This window comes from Coregonus lavaretus (genome assembly GCF_964263955.1).
Source record: "Coregonus lavaretus genome assembly, chromosome: 5".
NCBI classification, from domain to species: Eukaryota; Metazoa; Chordata; class Actinopteri; order Salmoniformes; family Salmonidae; genus Coregonus; species Coregonus lavaretus.
The window spans coordinates 8,476,262-8,496,267 of record NC_139992.1 but is presented as its reverse complement, the minus strand read 5'-3'; the positions used below and the strand labels follow the sequence as shown (position 1 = coordinate 8,496,267).

The 20,006-nt window shown below is 46.2% G+C and overlaps 1 protein-coding gene across 1 annotated transcript in view; it reads left to right on the top strand.

The window, feature by feature from the left end:
• Positions 1 to 20,006, top strand: part of LOC311129987 (zinc finger E-box-binding homeobox 2-like) — a 72,629-nt gene that overhangs the window by 47,302 nt on the left and 5,321 nt on the right. The window contains exons 3-8 of the mRNA XM_084162561.1: positions 8,540 to 8,812; positions 11,514 to 11,576; positions 12,737 to 12,934; positions 13,191 to 13,405; positions 17,117 to 17,225; positions 17,590 to 19,622. Coding sequence (XP_084018687.1) covers positions 8,540 to 8,812; positions 11,514 to 11,576; positions 12,737 to 12,934; positions 13,191 to 13,405; positions 17,117 to 17,225; positions 17,590 to 19,622 — 2,891 coding nt within the window. The remainder of the gene's footprint in view (positions 1 to 8,539; positions 8,813 to 11,513; positions 11,577 to 12,736; positions 12,935 to 13,190; positions 13,406 to 17,116; positions 17,226 to 17,589; positions 19,623 to 20,006) is intronic.

Below are 20,006 nucleotides of genomic sequence, written 5' to 3'. Positions count from 1 at the left end.
TCTGCTTAAATCAATGCAAAATATGGAGCACCTCGTTGTCGTACTAAAAATAGCATTAGCGAAAAATCGATGGCTAACCTGCAGCCAAGAGCAAAATCCATTTAGTTAAGTGAATTCAGGTCGACATCACAGAGCAAATGAAAAGCCTAAATTGATCGTGGCAGTTATTTTGTCAGTTTATTACAGAACAGAGGAATGGTTTAAAAACCCAACAGTATAAAGGGTATGTGCAGAATGGCTGCCTTTTATAGGGCATTCGTTTCAGTCCAGGTTTGTAACCCGGTGGCGTTGTTTGTTCTGAGAAAAGCCTGTGATGGGTTCGTGTGTGTTTGTGGTTCTGTAACAGTTCTAACAGCTAGTGACGGACAGGCCAGATAGAATCACACAGGAGGCAGCTGACTGCTGCACATCTGCTCCTAGATTTGCATATTCATTGACCCGTATTGACTCCAAACAGGAATAAATATCTATCTACAGTAGTTTATGACTCTACTGAATGATCAATCTAAATCCTCCCTCCACAGCCTCTGATTTTTTTCTTTCATCTGTTCATGTGGGTTGATCATCAGTCACTCCTTTGTAGTTTTCTTGTAATCCTTTCTGTGTGAGGACATCACCCTTCTGTCTGAGTTGGCCTTTGTTTCTAAAGATTTTGGCTTTTCTTCAGCCACCATATGAAGGAACCATTTTGAGAGTTTTCTATTTTAACTTCCTCCGGTCTTGTGAATAGGCTATCCAAAGGAAGCCTATTTAACTTTTTGTGTGTACGCTATGCATGTCTAAAACTGTGTGTGTAAGTGTGTGTGAGGGGGCCGGTAGGTACCTTGAACATTTGATCGAGAGGATTAACATGTGCTCAGGCAGGGCACAGATGGTGGCTCCGTAACGGGAGGGAGGTAAGGAGGGAGGGAGGAAAGGAGAGAGAGAGGAAAGGAGGGAGAGAGGAAAGGAGGAAGGGAGGAAAGGAGGGAGGGAGTAAAGGAGGGAGGGAGTAAAGGAGGAGAGAGGAAAGAAGGAAGGAAAGGAGGAAAGGAGGGAGGGAGGAAAGAAGGGAGGGAGGAAAGGAGGGAGAGAGGAAAGGAGGGAGGAAGGAAAGGAGGGAGAGAGGAAAGGAGGAAAGGAGGGAGGGAGGAAAGAGGGAGAGAGGAAAGGAGGGAGGTAGTAAATGAGGAAAGGAGGGAAGGAGGAAAGGAGGAAAGGAGGAAAGGAGGAAAGGAGGGAAGGAGGGAAGGAGGGAGAGAGGAAAGGAGGGAGGGAGTAAAGGAGGGAGGGAGGAAAGGATGGAGGGAGGAAAGGAGGAAGGGAGGAAAGGAGGAAAGGAGGAAAGAAGGGAGAGAGTTAAGGAGGGAGGAAAGGAGGGAGGAAAGGAGGAAAGAAGGGAGGGAGGAAAGGAGGAAAGGAGGGGTAAAGGAGGGAGTGAGGAAAGGAGAAAGGGAGGAAAGGAGGAAAGGATGGAGGGAGGAAAGCAGGAAAGGAGGGAGGGGAGGAAAGGAGGAATGGAGGAAAGGAGGAAAGGAGGAAAGGAGGAAAGGATGGAGGGAGGAAAACAGGAAAGGAGGGAGGGAGGAGAAGAGGGAGGGAGGAAAGGAGGAAAGAAGGGAGAGAGGAAAGGAGGGATGGAGGAAAGGAGGGAGGAAAGGAGGAAAGGAGGAAGGGAGGAAAGGAGGAAAGGAGGGAGGAAAGGAGGGAGGGAGGAAAGGAGGAAAGGAGGAAAGGAGGGAGGAAAGGAGGAAAGGAGGAAAGGAGGGAGGGAGGAAAGGAGGGAGGGAGGAAAGAAGGGAGGGAGAAAAGGAGGAAAGGAGGGAGGGAGTAAAGGAGGAAAGGAGGGAGGGAGTAAAGGAGGAAAGGAGGAAAGGAGGGAGGGAGGAAAGGAGGGAGGGAGAAAAGGAGGAAAGGAGGGAGGGAGTAAAGGAGGAAAGGAGGAAAGGAGGGAGGGAGGAAAGGAGGGAGGGAGGAAAGAAGGGAAGAAAGGAGGAAAGAAGGGAGGGAGGAAAGCAGGAAAGAAGGAAAGGAGTAAAGATGGGAGATAGGAAAGGAGGGAGGAAAGGAGGGAGGGGGTAATGGAGGGATAGAGGCAAGGAGGGAGAGTGGAAAGGAGGGAGGGAGTAAAGGAGGAAGGGAGGAAAGGAGGGAGAGAGGAAGGGGGAAAGGTGGGCCATCGGGGCGCTGTAGGTAAACTGAGATCTTTCTCTTGGTCCCTCTTTCTTATTTCTCTCGCCTTGTTTCCAGATCAGGACCCTCTAGATAAATGTTTCATTCAATTTGAGGCCGGCTACTGTGGAATCACCCCCCTCCTCCTGGCTCGCACAACCTTGATGTACACATACACACACACACGCTTTTTAATGCTTCCTGCCTACACTGCCAGCTGATAAACAATGCAACAGCTACTGTATGAGAAAAATCTACATTTCACTTCCCTGAGAGTAGTTCTAGTATTATGGCAAATCATTCATACTGTAGGCTATTTCCGTGTAACATTCTCAGGAAATAATATTACACTTTTATTTCCCACCTTCCTGTGTGTGGAAAACCCCTACCTGTCTATCTGGGATTATCGCTTCCTTACCTACTCACTCACCTCCCCCTCCAGTTGTTCGCTCAGGTGATCTGCACCACTCACAGGCAGAGGGAGAGAGAGAGAGAGAGAGAGAGAAAAGAGAGAGAGGTAGAACAGAGAGAGCAGTTTTTCTCCAGTAGCTTCCACCTCATCTCTCATTTCCCAGGCAGTGGTAGCGGCAGACAGGAGAGACAGGAGAGCGTGCAGATCACCTGGAGCCAGCAGTAGACCTGAAACATGTCTCTTTTTTTTATGATCATATCAAACACACACACACACACATACACCACCAATGTGTCTGTGTGTAAATATGGAACTGGCATTTTTCATGGAAGAGCCGCACAGAGAAAAGAAGAGAAAGAGAGAGAAAGAGACTGTATGGAGTGGATACTAGCCCCTCATGGCATATGCAAGGAACCTGTCTGATGCGTCTGTTGAACTGTGGGGTTTAAAATGGACGACGAGGAAGGGAGCCTCCCTCAGGAGAGGAGAGGGCAGGTGTGGTCTTTGCAGAGCCTGGGGACAGGCGAAGATGTGGTGAGGGTTGTCTTTTATGGAATTAATATGATATGTGACAGGTATGGTATGCACCTGTTAGTTAGCGCATTTACACGCCTTAAGGGCATGCTCATCAAAGGCAGTTAGATCATATTGAAACAAACAGTTGTAGTTAATGGTCTTGATACTGGAATGTCTGTTTCATAGGATTTAGTGGATTTGTACTATATTAAAATTATGATGGGTTTATTTAAGTCATAAGGCACAAGAGGCAGTGCTGTATCATGAATACAGTCACAGGTAAATGGCGTTGTTTCGGCCCGACGCGATAGCTTTTATAAAACTGTTACCAACATATTTAAAAGAACAATGAATTACATATTTTCATTAAAGCGTTATTTTGATAAGTCAATTCATACAATTTAATTCTTCCATCAGACGATATAGTCCGGACAAAAATCTGGTTGTTAGTTCGTTTGGTCATGTTGCTACAGACCCAGTCGTTAATTATTTTTGCATAGTTGCTATGCAAAAGGCCTGGTCGTCCGTTCTAAACAAAATGGTTGCTATGCAGGCTGGATAGCTAACGTTCTTGTCACTTACTAGCTAGCTAGCCAACTTCAGATAACTCAGTCACATCAAACAATGAACCTAGCTGCATTTTTGTTTGTTTGAGCTTTTATTCAATTGGCATTTACTTGGATATGTCCATGATAATGACGTAGATGCATGATTTCGACTGGCTCAGAAAAAGTTGTCTCGTCTCATCTGGGCACCGTTCACTGTATGTATAGTACTACTTCTAAAGTGAAACATTGTTTCCGAGGACAGGCAGACAGCAAGGCTAATATTAACCCCTGCTGTACCAAACTAAAAGCTAGAATGGAAGCAAGAGGAAATAATGTGCGAGTTGAGATAAATACAAGAGATGATTCGGACAGCAACATGAACATGATATTCTTATGGAGGCGCAGTGATAACTTTTCGATGGAACTGTTAGCAGGCATAGGTGTGTCTGTGACGGCCAACACAGGGTCTTTTTTTTATAGGCCTAATAGTAAAGATGTCATTTAACAGTAAAAATGAATTACCTTATATTATCTGATTGTCAAACAAATCACTTCAAAAAGTGCATGTTCTTCCACTCCAAAGCAATTCCAGCATCCAAACAGTGCACTGCATGTGCACTTGCAAAATTTGATTAATGGAAATTAATATCTGTTACAAAACACCAAACAGTGTGCCTAATGACATTCGGCGATTGCGTCTTGCTGACAAATTGACCTTGTTTGTAATCGGGACACATGAAATTAGGCCGAAACTGTCCAAGAAAAAACGTCATGGTCACCCTAGCACACACAGTCAATTTACTAGACTAGGCTACAATGTGTATTACCATGAACTTCAAATAGGCCTACCTGTAGCCTGTGATGTAGCCTAGTGTGTTTAAAAAAGTGGCTAAATTCCGATTGCGGGTCGCGGTGAAAAAAGTAACGCTCCCTATAATTTCAATGCATTTTTTCTGAAAAGGGAGGGTAAACTGCGTTTAGGTGCGTTTACCCACCACTAGGCCTGCACCACAGGCTTCAGAAAAAGCTGCTTATCCCGCGTTCAAAACAACTGGGAACTCAGAAAATCTCTGACTTCTGACTTCAGTTCATTCAAGACAATTGGGAACTCGGAATAAAACTAGCTCCGACTGAGAAAATAGTTTTAAATGGTCATCCAACTCGGAATTCCAAGTTGGAAACTTGGGCATCTTTCTAGAACTCTGACTTTCCGAACTGAAGATCACTGACGTCATGATTTGACCTTGTTTTTTCCTGAGTTCCCAGTTGTCTTCAAAGCGCCATTAAGATATCAAGGTTAGCAGATATATCCTGACATCACACAATCACCATTTAGAAACAGAGACAATGAATTGATAAAGGCATTGTAAACAGATATGCTTGGGGGTCTTCACAGATCGTGTGTCATAAAACACTACCTTTCTTTCCTTACATTAATGACATTTATGGCTGTGTTATTTGTCATTATTACGCATTTAACAATTGAATTAGAACATTGAACCTAAACCCTGTTGGAATCCTGGATCTTGGAGATCTCGGAAAATGCACTTTAAGTGTATAACTATGCCTACGTAACATTTCATTATGTTTCTCTGTGAAAACAGTTCTCAAATCTAAAATAATGTAGACCTTTGCCACTGCAAAATCGAATGCTTCTAACCGAAAGCGTTAACTGTATATAGTCGTACTGTCATTAACTTATAGCCTACTATCTGGATGGACTGGATGCGCATTGGTGTCTAGTTGTCTAGTGATATTGTCGACCATCCTCAGCTGATCCAGGAAAGAAAACACATTTTGATAGAAAATAATAAAGCTAAATAGATGGTCTACTTCTTGTGGCCACGGAGAACACCAATACCCACACACAACTAAAAAACAAAACAATGAGCGCTCTAACAGCTGACTGACAAAACCAAACAATGATAAATCAACGGATAAATCAAATTCATCTCTAATGAACTAATAGGCTTTTTTTCTTTTCTTATCAAGGACACATGGCAAACAAATGGCGAACAAAGGAATATCTATGCGTTTAAAGGAACTCAGCTGAGGCCGAAATTCAACCCTACTGAGTGGACAGCGCCTCTCTATAGAATTTACACCATTCATGGACAGGGAGATGGTTTGTGCAGCCATGTAGAAATAAATGGATTAAACAATTATAGAGAGGTGGGGGTGCTTTTATTTTCATATTTACCACTGTAAAACATATTTACCACTGCCTTTGAATGAAATAGGAGAATGGTTAGATTAAGATTATTTAGAGACCCCCAAAAGTTTGACTTTTGTTGCATTTTGGGGCCAATGTCTCATTCAGGGGAGCTGAGCACACCCTGGCTCCCCATAAATTGCACCCTGGCTGCTCATGCTATCAGCATCCAGGATCCACGAATGGTGCCCTGCACTGCAAGAAAGCCCCACCTCCTAACCTTACCTATAGATTTTCTTGAATGTAAAGTAAACAGAGTGGAAGGGGTTGGGCATTGGATCGTGATAATCAACCAATCAATCAAGCAACCAATCAACCAATCAGCCAGCCAATCAATCAATCAACGAACATCATCCTTCTCACAGACACTCAGGAGGCATTGTCAGTAAGGAAGGGTACTCCTACCCTGCACTACCTGCACCATGCTAGAAAACACTGTCTGTGATCGATATAGCAAACCTTTTTTAAAGCCACCTGCCTGGAACTTGTAGCTTGGGTTGGAGGCATTAAGTCATACCTTCAAACAGCTGGATGCATTAGTGACATAAAAGAGGCCTTACTGAGAATCTGACTGGAGTAAAATATAACAGAGGAGATGACCAAACCAGATAGGGAGGGTCAAGATGAATGTCCTTAATGCAGTGAGAGAGAGAGGGAGAGAGAGAGGGAGAGAGAGAGAGAGAGAGCGAGAGGGAGAGGCAGAGAGAGAGAGGGAGAGGCAGAGAGAGAGAGAGAGAGAAAGAGATAGAGAGAGAGGAGAGGAGAGGCAGAGAGAGAGAGAGAGAGAAAGAGATAGAGAGAGAGGAGAGGAGAGGCAGAGAGAGAGAGAGGCAGAGAGCGAGAGAGGAGATGCAGAGAGAGGGAGAGGCAGAGAGAGAGAGAGAGAGAGAGAGAGAGAGGCAGAGAGAGATTAATTAATGCTCTGTCTCAGGATCCTTGAATGAGCACAAATAATCGATCGTTGGAGAGGTGACGGGAGGAGACAATGGATCTCTGTGAGTTCAGCAGGTCGGAACGGCGGCGTTCCACATACAATGGAGGTACGGCGAGATGGAGCGAAGTGTGGGGCTCTATCAAACATGTCACTGGAGACAAAGCACACACTCCCTGGCTCTCTCTGTGGCAGAGTTGTTATAACTCGCTTTATCCTGACTAAACCTACAGAAAAACAGTTTGCTAATTACCATCAAGAGTAATGACAGCTTGTATGTACAGGTGGCATGTCTAAAGTCATTTCCAACCAGAACTATTGATTTAGAGACACACAGCAACTGAGGTCCCAGCCTGTAGTCTCTAGCCTGTAGCTTTAGTCCTGTGACATCTGCCACACTACTAGACCATGTGACCTGGGAGACAAACAGTTAGATGAATTGCTTTTGTTTGGGAGGTTACTGACTTTTCTCCGTCCGCCTACCGCCCACCGCAACACAGATACAAAACAGCCACACACTGGCCAAGTATCTGAGCAACATAAGTAAAGTAACAAACAAACAGTTGTCTTTGTGTTTTTCCCCACAAACATTTATCTTTGTCGGCTGGTGAGTGATTCTAGAAATGGGAGGCATGCGTCTTTCTCTCTCTTTTTCCTGGAAGAAATTAGTTGAATAATATCCTTTCCTAAAGTAAATGTGCCTACATATCATCTGTGGTATAATAACACACGCAAGTCTAGATGGCAAAAACACACTTTCTTAAAGTGGATAGGATGCTAGCTGGTCTTTTCACTGGTCTTTTCCAAACTGCTCTTAGCTCAGAGTTAAAAAAGGGTCAGATATTTAATTCAGCAAAAAGGCAAATCCACTGTTGTTGCGGTTCTGGCGGGACTAAAGAGGGGAGGGTGTATGAGGGTGAGCGCGAGGTAAAGACGTTGAATAGCTAGACCACACAACGTGTTTTCAGGTCTTACTTTTCATCCCCTTTCTTCCTCTCAGTCACTCTTTCTCTTATTTTCTGATCGGAGAAGGCATTACCCTGTCCGAAGTCCCCCTAAAACCTTGTGGTCACACCTCTTATTACAGTGGGTTTTGTCCCACGCCCTAAACCCCCCTCCGCTGCTCTAGGAATTCAGCTCGGGTCAGCAGATTTCAGCCCGCCCCACCATGGCTACCCTTTTTAATTTGCACCTGTTGCGCAGTTGTCTGGGAGGCAAGTGCCGAACCATACAGTCAGACAAAGATCATATTATGAACAAATATGCAAAGCCTAATCTCGATGTACCCAAAGGGGAAAAGTGAAAAAAAATGTATTTTCTATTCTCTTCCATGGGAACGTGTGTGGGAAATGGAATGGTATGTTGTTAGGATGTAAAGGTTTATGGTTTCGAAAAACTGTTGAGGGGAACCAAATAATATCCCCAAACAAGCAATTTACTTTCTCTTTTGGGCCTATGACTGTTTTTCTCATGCACCTTTATCAGAGTATTTTTCCGCTACACCAAAGCGGACATATTTATAGGTTACCCTGAAGGCCCTTGAGTTCAGCCTGAATCAAAATCAACCACTTGTTTTGTATCAATGTTCAGGGATGTAGTATTACAAGCTGTCCATTTGGTTCCTAGGTTGTCTGCGGTGTATAAAAAGCTCCCGAAAGTTTTCAAAGCAGGAATGTGACTTTTCTCATTTCTCCTTTCTACCACCAGAGCCGAGTTAGGCGGATGTTGTTTTAGAAACCTAACAGCGTCTCTTTGTTTGTGTCTTGCAGTGCTGAACTATGAGAATGTGGTGGAGATGGGCTCCGAGACAGACGAGGATGACAGGACGCTGCTCTCAGAGGAGAACGGCCTGACCAATGGGGAGGAGGGTGGCAGCCCTCCCGGAGCCGGCGTGCCCAACCTGGAGGCGTCACCCAGGGTGGGCCACGCCCTGCTGTCCTACAGGGGTGGAGCAGAGGGGTCAGAGGGCAGGGACGGGCGGCAGAGCCACCACCATGCCTGGCGCCTCGGAGACGACCCACACAGACACCTCAATGGGACTGGTAAGTGATCTGATCAGTTCAATACCTGCACAACATAAATCAGTAGCCTATATCAATCCAATGCATTTATATAGCCCTTTTTACATCAGCAGTTGTCACAAAGTGCTTTGACAGGAGATCAATCAACACACTTCACTGATGTAAATCAATTACAGAACTCATAATAATACAGTATATTCACCTCTTCAGTTTATGCTAAAACAGCTGGAGCCTTGGAAGTGGCTTTGTTCTATACTCTGTCTATTTTTTCAATTTCCGGATCTCTGTGAGGTTGACAGGAGATTGTAGAGATTAACATAGTGCTCTATTCTAGTGAGACGTATTGCTGCTGAAATACAGTCAGCACTTTAGCTGCTTCACAGGCTCACGTCGCAAAACCACCTCCCTCCCTCCCTCCCTCCCTCCCTCCCTCCCTCCCTCCCTCCCTCCCTCCCATACTCATCGCTGTATGACTGTTCACACCATCACCTCTGAGCTTTCACCGTTCTCCCTCCCCTCTTTTCTCTCCTTCTCTCTCTTGTAAAAGCCTTTCATTCTCATTGACCCATAATTGTAACCCTGCATATATTTATGAAAACAACCTGATATAAAAGTCCTTATAATTAGACTCAGTTTAGTGGGCTGTAGCCAATGGAGCCTCTAACTCCCCCATACAGGCAGAGCTACCGATGATGAGCATGTAAAACCTGTCAACCCCTCCCTCTCTCTCTCTCTCTCTCTCTCTCTCTCTCTCTCTCTCTCTCTCTCTCTCTCTCTCTCTCTCTCTCTCTCTCTCTCTCTCTCTCTCTCTCTCCCCCCTCTCTCTCTCTCTCTCTCTTCCTCCCTCTCCATTCCCTTCTCCCCCTCCATCTGCATCAGTGACAGGACAACCAGGGCCGCAAAGACAAATACTTTTAATTAGAAGCCAAGCGGGATCGTTAAGAGGGAGCTAGGTTTTTGCAGGACTCATTAACAGCCCTAAAGGAAATGTGGCGCTTTATGACGGCCATCTACATGCACACTAGGCCCACCATTCTAGGGCCGCCTGACAGATACAAAGGGCTCATGCGAGACACCCAGTTTAAAAAAAAAGAAAAATGGACCAGCATCGACTATCCGTCTCTGTTAATGACTTGGTGGCGAGCTGCGCTGCTGAATTGGGAAATAGGAGGGACTGGGAAGGAGTTTTAGAAAATTTGAACCCGGTCCAAAACGAAATGTAAATGAAAAGAGCCTTGTGGGGAGCTTATGTATATGTTATCATTATTATCATGATCATTATAAGAAAGCTGTAAAATAAATCAATGCCAGGTTAACACATCTGCTACAATCCGTTATAGCTAATGCTAACCTAGCTATTTGTTAAGTGGTTTGATTTTAATTCAACTGGCATTTGACATTTATATGTAAACTGATGAATATTCATTTCACTCATGCAACAGATGTAAAAGACTTGGGTGTCACTTCAACGTACTGAAAAAGATGAGCAGTCCTGAGATGTGGCAGTTTGAGTCACATCGAGAAATCAGAAAATAACTGAAATGCTAATTTACTGTACCCACCATCTTGCCTCTTCCTCTCTAGGAAAAAAGACTACTGAGTGAAAAACACAGAGACTCCATTTTATATTTCATATTTCATATACAGTGCAAGCGTAGTGAAGGAGGGGCCTACTGAAAATAGAATGACACTTGAGTACAGTGTCTAGATTCTACGACAGTGGCACCAGGGCGTGACTCACATGCCTTTGTCCTTACTCTGAGCCATGGAACCCACAAAAAGCCCCATGTTGGCTGAATGAAACTCATTCTAAAAAGTCTGGCAGTGAACCTGAAGTTGAGGCGAAGGGAAGCAACAATGCTTTCCCCATCAGAAGAGGCATGCATTTGTGCAGTTATTCTCTGAAACATGCAGCACCACTATTTCTATCTGTGTGGTGCATGGGGGGAAACGTTGTAGGGAAAAGGGTGAGACCTCGCTTCTTGATTATATTTAATCTTGGAACTATGATAAATAAAATAGTTTTCATCCACATTATTTAGGAATTTAAGTAGGAAAACTAGCTTCTAATTTCCAGACATTCTACCTTCAACCTTTTACTCTTTTGGACCACAAAGTTTGTGCCAATGGACTATAAACATTGGTCCTATGTTGACATGTTCTCAATAGGTTGTGTATAGTACCTTGTGACTCCTTTGACTCATAGCAAGACTATTTTGGTGTAAAAAAGCACAGCATCAGGTTCCTGTTTGACACTCATTGCTCATGAGGAAGGAAGTTTTGAAAAGTAACCTGCTGTAAATGAAAAAGGGGGGAGATGGGGGGGGGAGTCTGTTCTCTTGTCGTCGTCCCCCCCCCCTGCTGCAGCAGGCAGGCGTGTTGTATATCCCTCCTTTGAAGAGAGGAAGCGTATGATTCTTGTGACTCCTGTGGAGGAGTCACATGAGTGGGGCCAGGAGGAACAAACACAATGGGCACAGTATATGTACACCCCTCGACCTGCCTATCCCTCATTATCTGGAGAAAAAAAAAACATTCATATTACGAGCCGTGGCTGAATGGAAAGAGATACTTAACTGAATTGTCAGGCTAGCATGCGCCATGTGCATTCCTGTTGACTTTGCCTCGAGTGTTGAACCATGGTCATACTTGAGTTTATTGAGTGCTGTGTTAGCCACAGTTGATTGTCTGATTTGAAGCCTTTCTCTCCTCTCCTTCATAGATGAAAGGAAGGACGAATATGATCCCTTGGGGCCAGAGGGGTCTCTTCACGCTGTAGGAAATGGTACAGGTGACTTCCACCCTCTTTAACAGGAACCACCATATTTACTATAACTCCCCCGTTCCACCATAAAAACCCAAACGGCAACACACTAGGAAGAGACATGATTATAACCCTTTGCAGCAGGTGATATACCTAATAGGAAAGACACACACACACACAGTCAAGGGCCATGAGAGATAATGTTCCTCCTCGTGCATCAAAGCGAGGGAAAGCAAAGGAAACATTTGCGGGTTGAGTGAGAGTGCAGCGCAAATCACATCTTGCTGCAAAATTGAGTTTTGACCTAAATCTCATTTGTTTGATTAATGTACTTTTAAATTGGTTTACAACGAGACAATAACATGTTAGTTTGTCCTTGCAGTGAATCACAATATCTTTGCAATTGAGCGTTTTTATCAACACAACCTTGCCCAGAGTAACTTCAAGGGATCCAAGCCGCTTCGGGAAAGTTCAGTGTCCTTCGTTTTAAGGATATTTTCAACAACAAAAATATACACAGAATCTGTGTCACAGCTGCGCACAACACACAAGCCAATAGCAAACAGTAATGATCCTAAGACAAATAAATGTAGCTACCCTAACTTTCCTGATTTGTTAAATCAGCTGATGAATGCATTAGACACCTGATATACCATTATGCCTGCACTGACTGTTAAGCAGACATAGCCCTACATTTACTTACTCATAATCAAATCTCTGCTTTAAATTATGTAGAGAGAGAGAATTCTAAGTGAGATCTGTAAACCCAGAAAATCTAATTGCAACCTAAACCAATTACCTGTTACACTAGGAAATATTTAAGTTAAAATGTCTAAAAGCTTTAAGATGGGTTGCGAACATCACTTAATGATGAAATTATCTCTTATTTTTCTATGTAGAAGCCATTACATGACATCATTAATGGTAACATAGATGTATACTCCCCTCTAAGTATTTGCTTAATGATTCCCTCCCTCGGTGTCCTTCATCACATTTAGAGACCAGTCTGTTTCCCTGTGGCCAATATAATGGAGCTGTGCAGCACATCTCAAAATGGGGCAAGGAGGATGGAGACTGACCAATGTTTTAATTTGTCTTCCTCTCTCTTCTTCTCTACCTCCACCTCTCCTCCTCCTCCTCCTCCTCCTCCTCCTCCTCCTCATCCTCTTCCTCTTATACAGTCAGTAGTATGGATGGGGTGTCGGAGGTTGACGACTACTTCACTAAGTGTAGTAAACTGGAGGAGAGTGACGGCCACTCGGCCAACATCGCTGAGTACCTCCAGCGTGGCGACACTGCCATCATTTATCCAGAAGCCCCAGAGGAAGTAACACGACTCGGAACTCCCGAGACCATTGGGCAAGACGAAAACGAAAATGGTGAGAATCCAGAAAATCCATTTGACGGACTATTTGCAGTCTCAGGAACTGCGTTATAGGCCTACCACGTCTATGCCTTTGTCCTCAGTAGTGTTACTGAGTGACTTTCATGGGTAGTGTGTGTTTAAGTATAAGCTGAAGCTGACTACATAGACAACTACATACAACTTCCTCCGTTTACAACCTGGGCATGCTGCCCATAAGGGTCTACTAGCCGACCTTATGACCTCTCCTCCTCCTTCTTTCCCCTGTACAGACCTGTCACCTGGGACTCCAGATGCTTTCGCCCAACTGTTGACCTGTCCTTACTGCGACCGGGGCTACAAGCGGCTGACATCGCTCAAGGAGCACATCAAGTACCGCCACGAGAAGAATGAGGAGAGCGTGGCCTGCCCCCTGCGCAGCGAGACCTTCTCCCACCGCACACAGCTGGAGAGACATATGGCCATGAACATGCCAGGGAGAGATCAGGTAAGACAGACAGACGGACAGACAGACAGACAGACAGGCAGGCAGGCAGGCAGGCAGGCAGACAGACAGGCAGGCAGGCAGGCAGGCAGGCAGACAGACAGACAGACAGACAGACAGACAGACAGACAGACAGACAGACAGACAGACAGACAGACAGACAGACAGACAGACAGACAGACAGACAGACAGACAGACAGACAGACAGACAGACAGACAGACAGACAGACAGGCAGGCAGGCAGACAGGCAGGCAGGCAAACAGACAGGCAGGCAGGCAGGCAGGCAGACAGACAGACAGGCAGATAGACAGAGACAGAAAGACAGTCAGGCAGGCAGACAGACAGACAGACAGACAGACAGACAGACAGACAGGCAGGCAGGCAGGCAGGCAGGCAGGCAGGCAGGCAGGCAGACAGGCAGACAGACAGACAGACAGACAGACAGACAGACAGACAGACAGACAGACAGACAGACAGCTAGGCAGGCAGGCAGGCAGACAGACAGACAGACAGACAGACAGACAGACAGACAGACAGACAGACAGACAGACAGACAGACAGACAGACAGACAGACAGACAGACAGACAGACAGACAGACAGACAGGCAGGCAGGCAGGCAGGCAGACAGGCAGGCAGGCAGGCAGGCAGGCAGGCAGGCAGACAGGAAGGCAGACAGACAGACAGACAGACAGACAGACAGACAGACAGACAGACAGACAGACAGACAGACAGACAGACAGACAGACGGACAGACAGACAGACAGACAGACAGACAGACAGACAGACAGACAGGCAGGCAGGCAGACAGGCAGGCAGGCAGACAGGAAGGCAGACAGACAGACAGACAGACAGACAGACAGACAGACAGACAGACAGACAGACAGACAGACAGACAGACAGACAGACAGACAGACAGACAGACAGACAGACAAATAGACAGGTGTGTTTATTATTCTGGTTATCTTCTCCTCTTAATCTCCTCTTTTCTTTCCTCATCTGATCTGATCTCCTTCACACTCTGTTGTGTCGTTCGGTGGGTTGACCAACAATCTGGGTGAAACACACAGTATCATTTTAGCTCACTGCCCTTCACTCATTTATTTTTCCTTTTAAGATTTTTGTTCATTATAATGACTTTAATGGCTTCCTCATGGTGACTCTTCTGCATGGAGAATCATATTCTCTTGAGTGAATTAGCATTCTCCTTTCTTCTTCCTGTCATCCTCTACTCCTCTCACATTAAACAAGTTACTTCTGAGGTCTAGTTCTTTAAAAAATCTGACCACGCACTGCTTCAGACCACGCACTGCTTCAGACCACGCACTGCTTCAGACCCCGCACTGCTTCAGACCACGCACTGCTTCAGACCCCGCACTGCTTCAGACCACGCACTGCTTCAGACCCTGCACTGCTTCAGACCCCGCACTGCTTCAGACCACGCACTGCTTCAGACCACGCACTGCTTCAGACCCTGCACTGCTTCAGACCCCGCACTGCTTCAGACCCCGCACTGCTTCAGACCACGCACTGCTTCAGACCCTGCACTGCTTCAGACCCCGCACTGCTTCAGACCACGCACTGCTTCAGACCACGCACTGCTTCAGACCCCGCACTGCTTCAGACCCCGCACTGCTTCAGACCACGCACTGCTTCAGACCACGCACTGCTTCAGACCCCGCACTGCTTCAGACCCCGCACTGCTTCAGACCCCGCACTGCTTCAGACCACACACTGCTTCAGACCCCGCACTGCTTCAGACCACGCACTGCTTCAGACCACGCACTGCTTCAGACCACGCACTGCTTCAGACCATGCACTGCTTCAGACCACGCACTGCTTCAGACCATGCACTGCTTCTGACCCCGCACTGCTTCAGACCACGCACTGCTTCAGACCCCTGCACTGCTTCAGACCACGCACTGCTTCAGACCACGCACTGCTTGTTCACAGCTGCATTGTGTTGCGCTCCACCATGCATCTTCCTTCAGTGAGTCCTGCGTGGGATGTGCTAGCATATTGCCTTCCTCAGGCCATATGACTTTTTACATCAGCTGTTGCTAGAAATGGACCAGATTTGATTAGACATTAGCACTCATAGATATTGCTAGATATATGGACAATTTCCTATGGATCAATACGCAGTGATAAGCAGTGCTTTCGCTGAGCATAGCATTTATTATATACCAGTTTTGTAGGTTTTGCTGCTACTGTTTATTATCTGTGACTTTATTCCTAGTTATATGTACGTCTACCTCAATTACCTTGTACCCCTGCACATTGACTCGATATCTGGTACCCCGTGTATTTAGCCACATTTATCATTACTTGTTTTTTTATTTCTCTATTTTCTTTCTGTCTGCGTTGTTGGGAAGGGCCCGTCAGTAAGCGTTTCACTGTTAGTCTACACCTGTTGTTTACCAAGCATGTGACGGATAAAATGTTATTTAATTTGTATTTAGATTTTAACCAGGGAATCAGTACAAGTACAACCATTTACAACCTGCCATTTGTAAACATAAAGACCAAAAACCAAAAGTGTAGGCCTTTTTTCTGTCCTAAAACCGAACCTACAACTGTCTCTTATGACAGACCAGGCAAATAAGCAGTGGAATCATTACAATTTTCCAATTATAGTGGTGATTATAATTAGATTTCCTTAATTAAGCACCCCCCCTTCCTCCCCAAGTCCCCCTCCACCCCCTCACCTGAACCCCTCCCCCTTCTCCTCTCCCCCTTCAGACTGGCTTAAAAACGACCAGATGTTTTTTCCCCAGTGATCTGGAGTATCATAATCCTCAAATGACTTTAAGTGTTTGTTTAGTTCTGTACTTCCTCTCCAGTTAAAAGAGTTAAAGGAAGGATCTCATGGAAGGTCATTATGACTAGGCTACCTTAGTGCACCGGACTATGGAGGGATTCAGATTTGAGTCCTATTGGTGCAAACGTGTGAATTGTGCTACTCTGCTTATCCTCTGTGTGACTAGAGCAGTGGAATCTATTTTTAGCATGGGGTAAACTGTTCATACATTTGGTTATGAAGGCACATCATTCATTGGCTCCATTTTTCAGATCGCTAGCATTTTTACAATGTAACCCTAATCACATGCTCTGACCTGAAATGTCACCTGGCCTTAGGAATGCCTTAACTCCACACATACACAATCATACACACACAATAACACACATCTTATTTATAGAATCCTCAGCAAGCATTAGCGAAAAGGGATTTTTTGTAATTGAAAATGTACCATGCAAACCTCCCACATCTTTCTCATGAAGTTCTTTGTGGGGGCTTTATCTCTCTACATATTATTTTTGTTTGTTATCTGCACTCATTTGAATTTCAGGAAATGCAGGAAATGCACCTACACTAAACAGTTACCTTTGAACAGAACACGAAAACTCAACCCACACACTATTCTAGAAATCGGTTGATGAGTTGCTTGCGCGCTTCATCATTTTAATTAAACCATTTCGGATGTAAAACCCTAAAAAATACTTATGTAGTTAGATGTAGTTAACGTTCGTGACGGAGTGTTATTGTGTTGCAAAGTAGCCTACCGTTGAAGCTAAGACAAATTCATTACATTCCTTCTCAAGGCCAGCTACCTTGAAATCTCCCCCAGTGCCTGGTTCATTTGTGACTCCCACTCTTAGACAACACGTTTAGGTGGCATTGATGTGAAAACTCTATCTTCTATCTCCTCCACAGCCCCAGCTGCTGAGTGAAGGGGCCGGCAACCGCAAGTTCAAATGCACTGAGTGTGGAAAAGCCTTCAAATACAAGCATCACTTGAAGGAGCATCTCCGCATTCACAGCGGTAGGTACTAAGCTGAGTCAAGCTGGCATCAGCCCACCATTTTAAAATGTATTCATGTGACTGTGGCTAGATGACAGAGAGGGCGCATGCCATAAGAGTAAAATTGATAATGCTCCTTTTTGGCCTCTGTCAGTAAATGAGTCATTCTGTTTTATAATAGCTCACTGTTTCAGACCTGTTTCATAAGTGACTAATTCCGCCATATGGATGAGGCCACAGCTCAAGAAGACGAGAGTTGAATAGACCTATCATAGAAATGCTAATTTTCACACTGAAAGAAATCTTCAGCTATTTCACTACCAGCCAAGTGCAAGTATTCAAAATGGAGTAACTTGAAATGCATGTACTTGTTTATCGTTTACAGGTGAGAAACCATACGAGTGCTCCAACTGCAAGAAGCGGTTCTCTCACTCCGGCTCCTACAGTTCCCACATCAGCAGCAAGAAGTGCATCGGTCTGATCTCCGTCAACGGACGAGTACGTAACGGAGGAGGCAACACCAAGGCTGGCTCCTCCCCTAACTCCACCGCCTCCTCCCCGGGAAGCCCCGCCCTAGCTCTGCTCCGCCACAAGCTGGAGAACGGCCGCCCCATGGGCCCCCAAGACCAGCAGGGTCACCTGGACATCAAGGCAGAGCCAATGGACTTCAACGACTACCGGCTACTGATGGCCTCCCAGTATAGCGTTGGCGGGCCAGGGGGCTACATGAATGGAGCCGGCGGAGGAGGCAGCCCCCTGGGGGTCCACAGCTCATCCCAGAGCCCCCTGCAGCACCTGGGTGGGATGGGGTTGGACCTGCCCCTGCTGGGCTATGGGTCCCTGGGGAACAACCTGAGCGAGGTGCAGAAGGTCCTCCAGATCGTGGACAACACAGTGTGTCGGCAGAAGATGGATGGGAACCCGGAGGAGATCTCCAAGCTCAGGGCCTATATGAAGGAGCTGGGGGCTCAGATGGAGGAGCAGAAGCTGGCCGTGTCCTCCCCGCATGCTGGCTTCCAGGTGGTTGGCCAAGGCAGCCCCACCAAGAGCATAATCGACTACACCCTGGAGAAGGTGAACGAGGCCAAGAGCCTGATTGACGACTCCAAGAGGCAGATCAACATGGACATCAAGAAGGAGAGGCTCAACCACTCGGCGGATCATGTGGACAAGTCGCACCATGAGAGCCACCAGGTTCCATTCTTGCCGTTCTCCTGCCAGTTCTGCAAGGAGACCTTCCCAGGGCCCATCCCACTGCACCAGCATGAGCGCTACCTGTGTAAGAAGAACGAGGAGATCAACCACCTCCAACCCAGCGAGGACGTGTCTCTCAGCCGCAGGGGAGTGTTCCCCTCAGAGCAGCAGGCCACCTTGCTATCCTCTCTTTCAGAGAGGTGCGCCACCAGCCCCGTCAACCCCTTTAAGAACCACGTGACAGTGCTCAAGGCCTACTTTGCCATGAACACGGAACCCAACTCAGAGGAGTTGCTGAAGATCTCCATCGCAGTCGGCCTACCGCAGGAGTTCGTCAAGGAGTGGTTCTCCCAGTGGAAGAATCAGCAGCAACAACAATACAACAACGGCAATGCCAACCCCAGGAAGCGGTCGCTGCCGTCAGAGCGGAGCAGTCCAGAGGAGCGCAAGCAGCACAGGCTAGCCAGGTCACCAATGTCCATGGCGCAACACGTGGACCGCATCATGACACTCCCTGATTTACACGCCGGGAACACCAACGGTTACCGTGATGCTCCCCACAGACACTTAGAGGCCAGCCAGTTTACAGCCAACAGGCAGATGTGTGACAAACCACTAGACCCCTTGGACCACCTTAGAAGCAGAACTCCATCTCCTCTCAATCTCTCCTCCACTTCTTCTAAAAACTCCCAGAGCAGTTCGTACACTCCAAACAGCCTGGTCTCTGAAGGGGACGGCCATGGGGGGGACGCACCGTTGGACCTTTCTTTGCCAAAACACATGATGAGCAAGGGCATCTCACTGGGAGAAAAGAGGTCCAAACCAAACGGCTACATCTCAGACTGCAACGGTGACCACCACCATTCCAGCCAGGAGCAGGGTACTGAGCCCATGGACTTGGCCCACATCAAGAAGGAGTTCCTGGGCTCAGAGAGAGACAACAGAGGGAACCGTGAACACCAGATAGAGAAGAGTGCCAGCCCCATCTTTGGCATCAACCCCTTCGGTGGTGGTCACATGTACACATCTCTGCCCACACATGGAGCGTTCCCCCCGCCCAGCTTCATGCAGGCCCAGGCCAGCATCCCAGGCCTGAGGCCATACCCAGGGCTGGATCCAATGAGCTTTCTGCCCCACATGGCCTACACTTATGCAACTGGGGCGGCTACATTCTCTGAAATGCAACAGAGGTCGAGGAAGTACCAACGGAAACCAGGTTTCAAGGTAAGCAAGCCCTTTTGTGGTTTTAGATCCATTCACTAAAGTCAATTTTTAGAAGTTAACAATAAACATTTAGCCCTTTTAAATTAGTATCTAATGGATAAAGTCACACTCAACACAAAACAAATTAAATGTTTTAAATTAGTTTTTAAAAAATCTGTTAAAATTGTGTTTTTCTCAAATAATTTCCTCTAATTAGATGAGTTTGCACTGTGGCTGTCTGTTTTGTAAATACGTCCCCCCAAAAAATAAAGAAAATAATCCACAACACAGACTTAAAAAGCCCATATGTTCCCTTTTTACTGTCTCCTGTCCTGGGCAGTAAGAGGGGGTCACAGGTCACACGGATCGACGACTAAGCCCTGTCCAGACTTGGGATCAAACTAA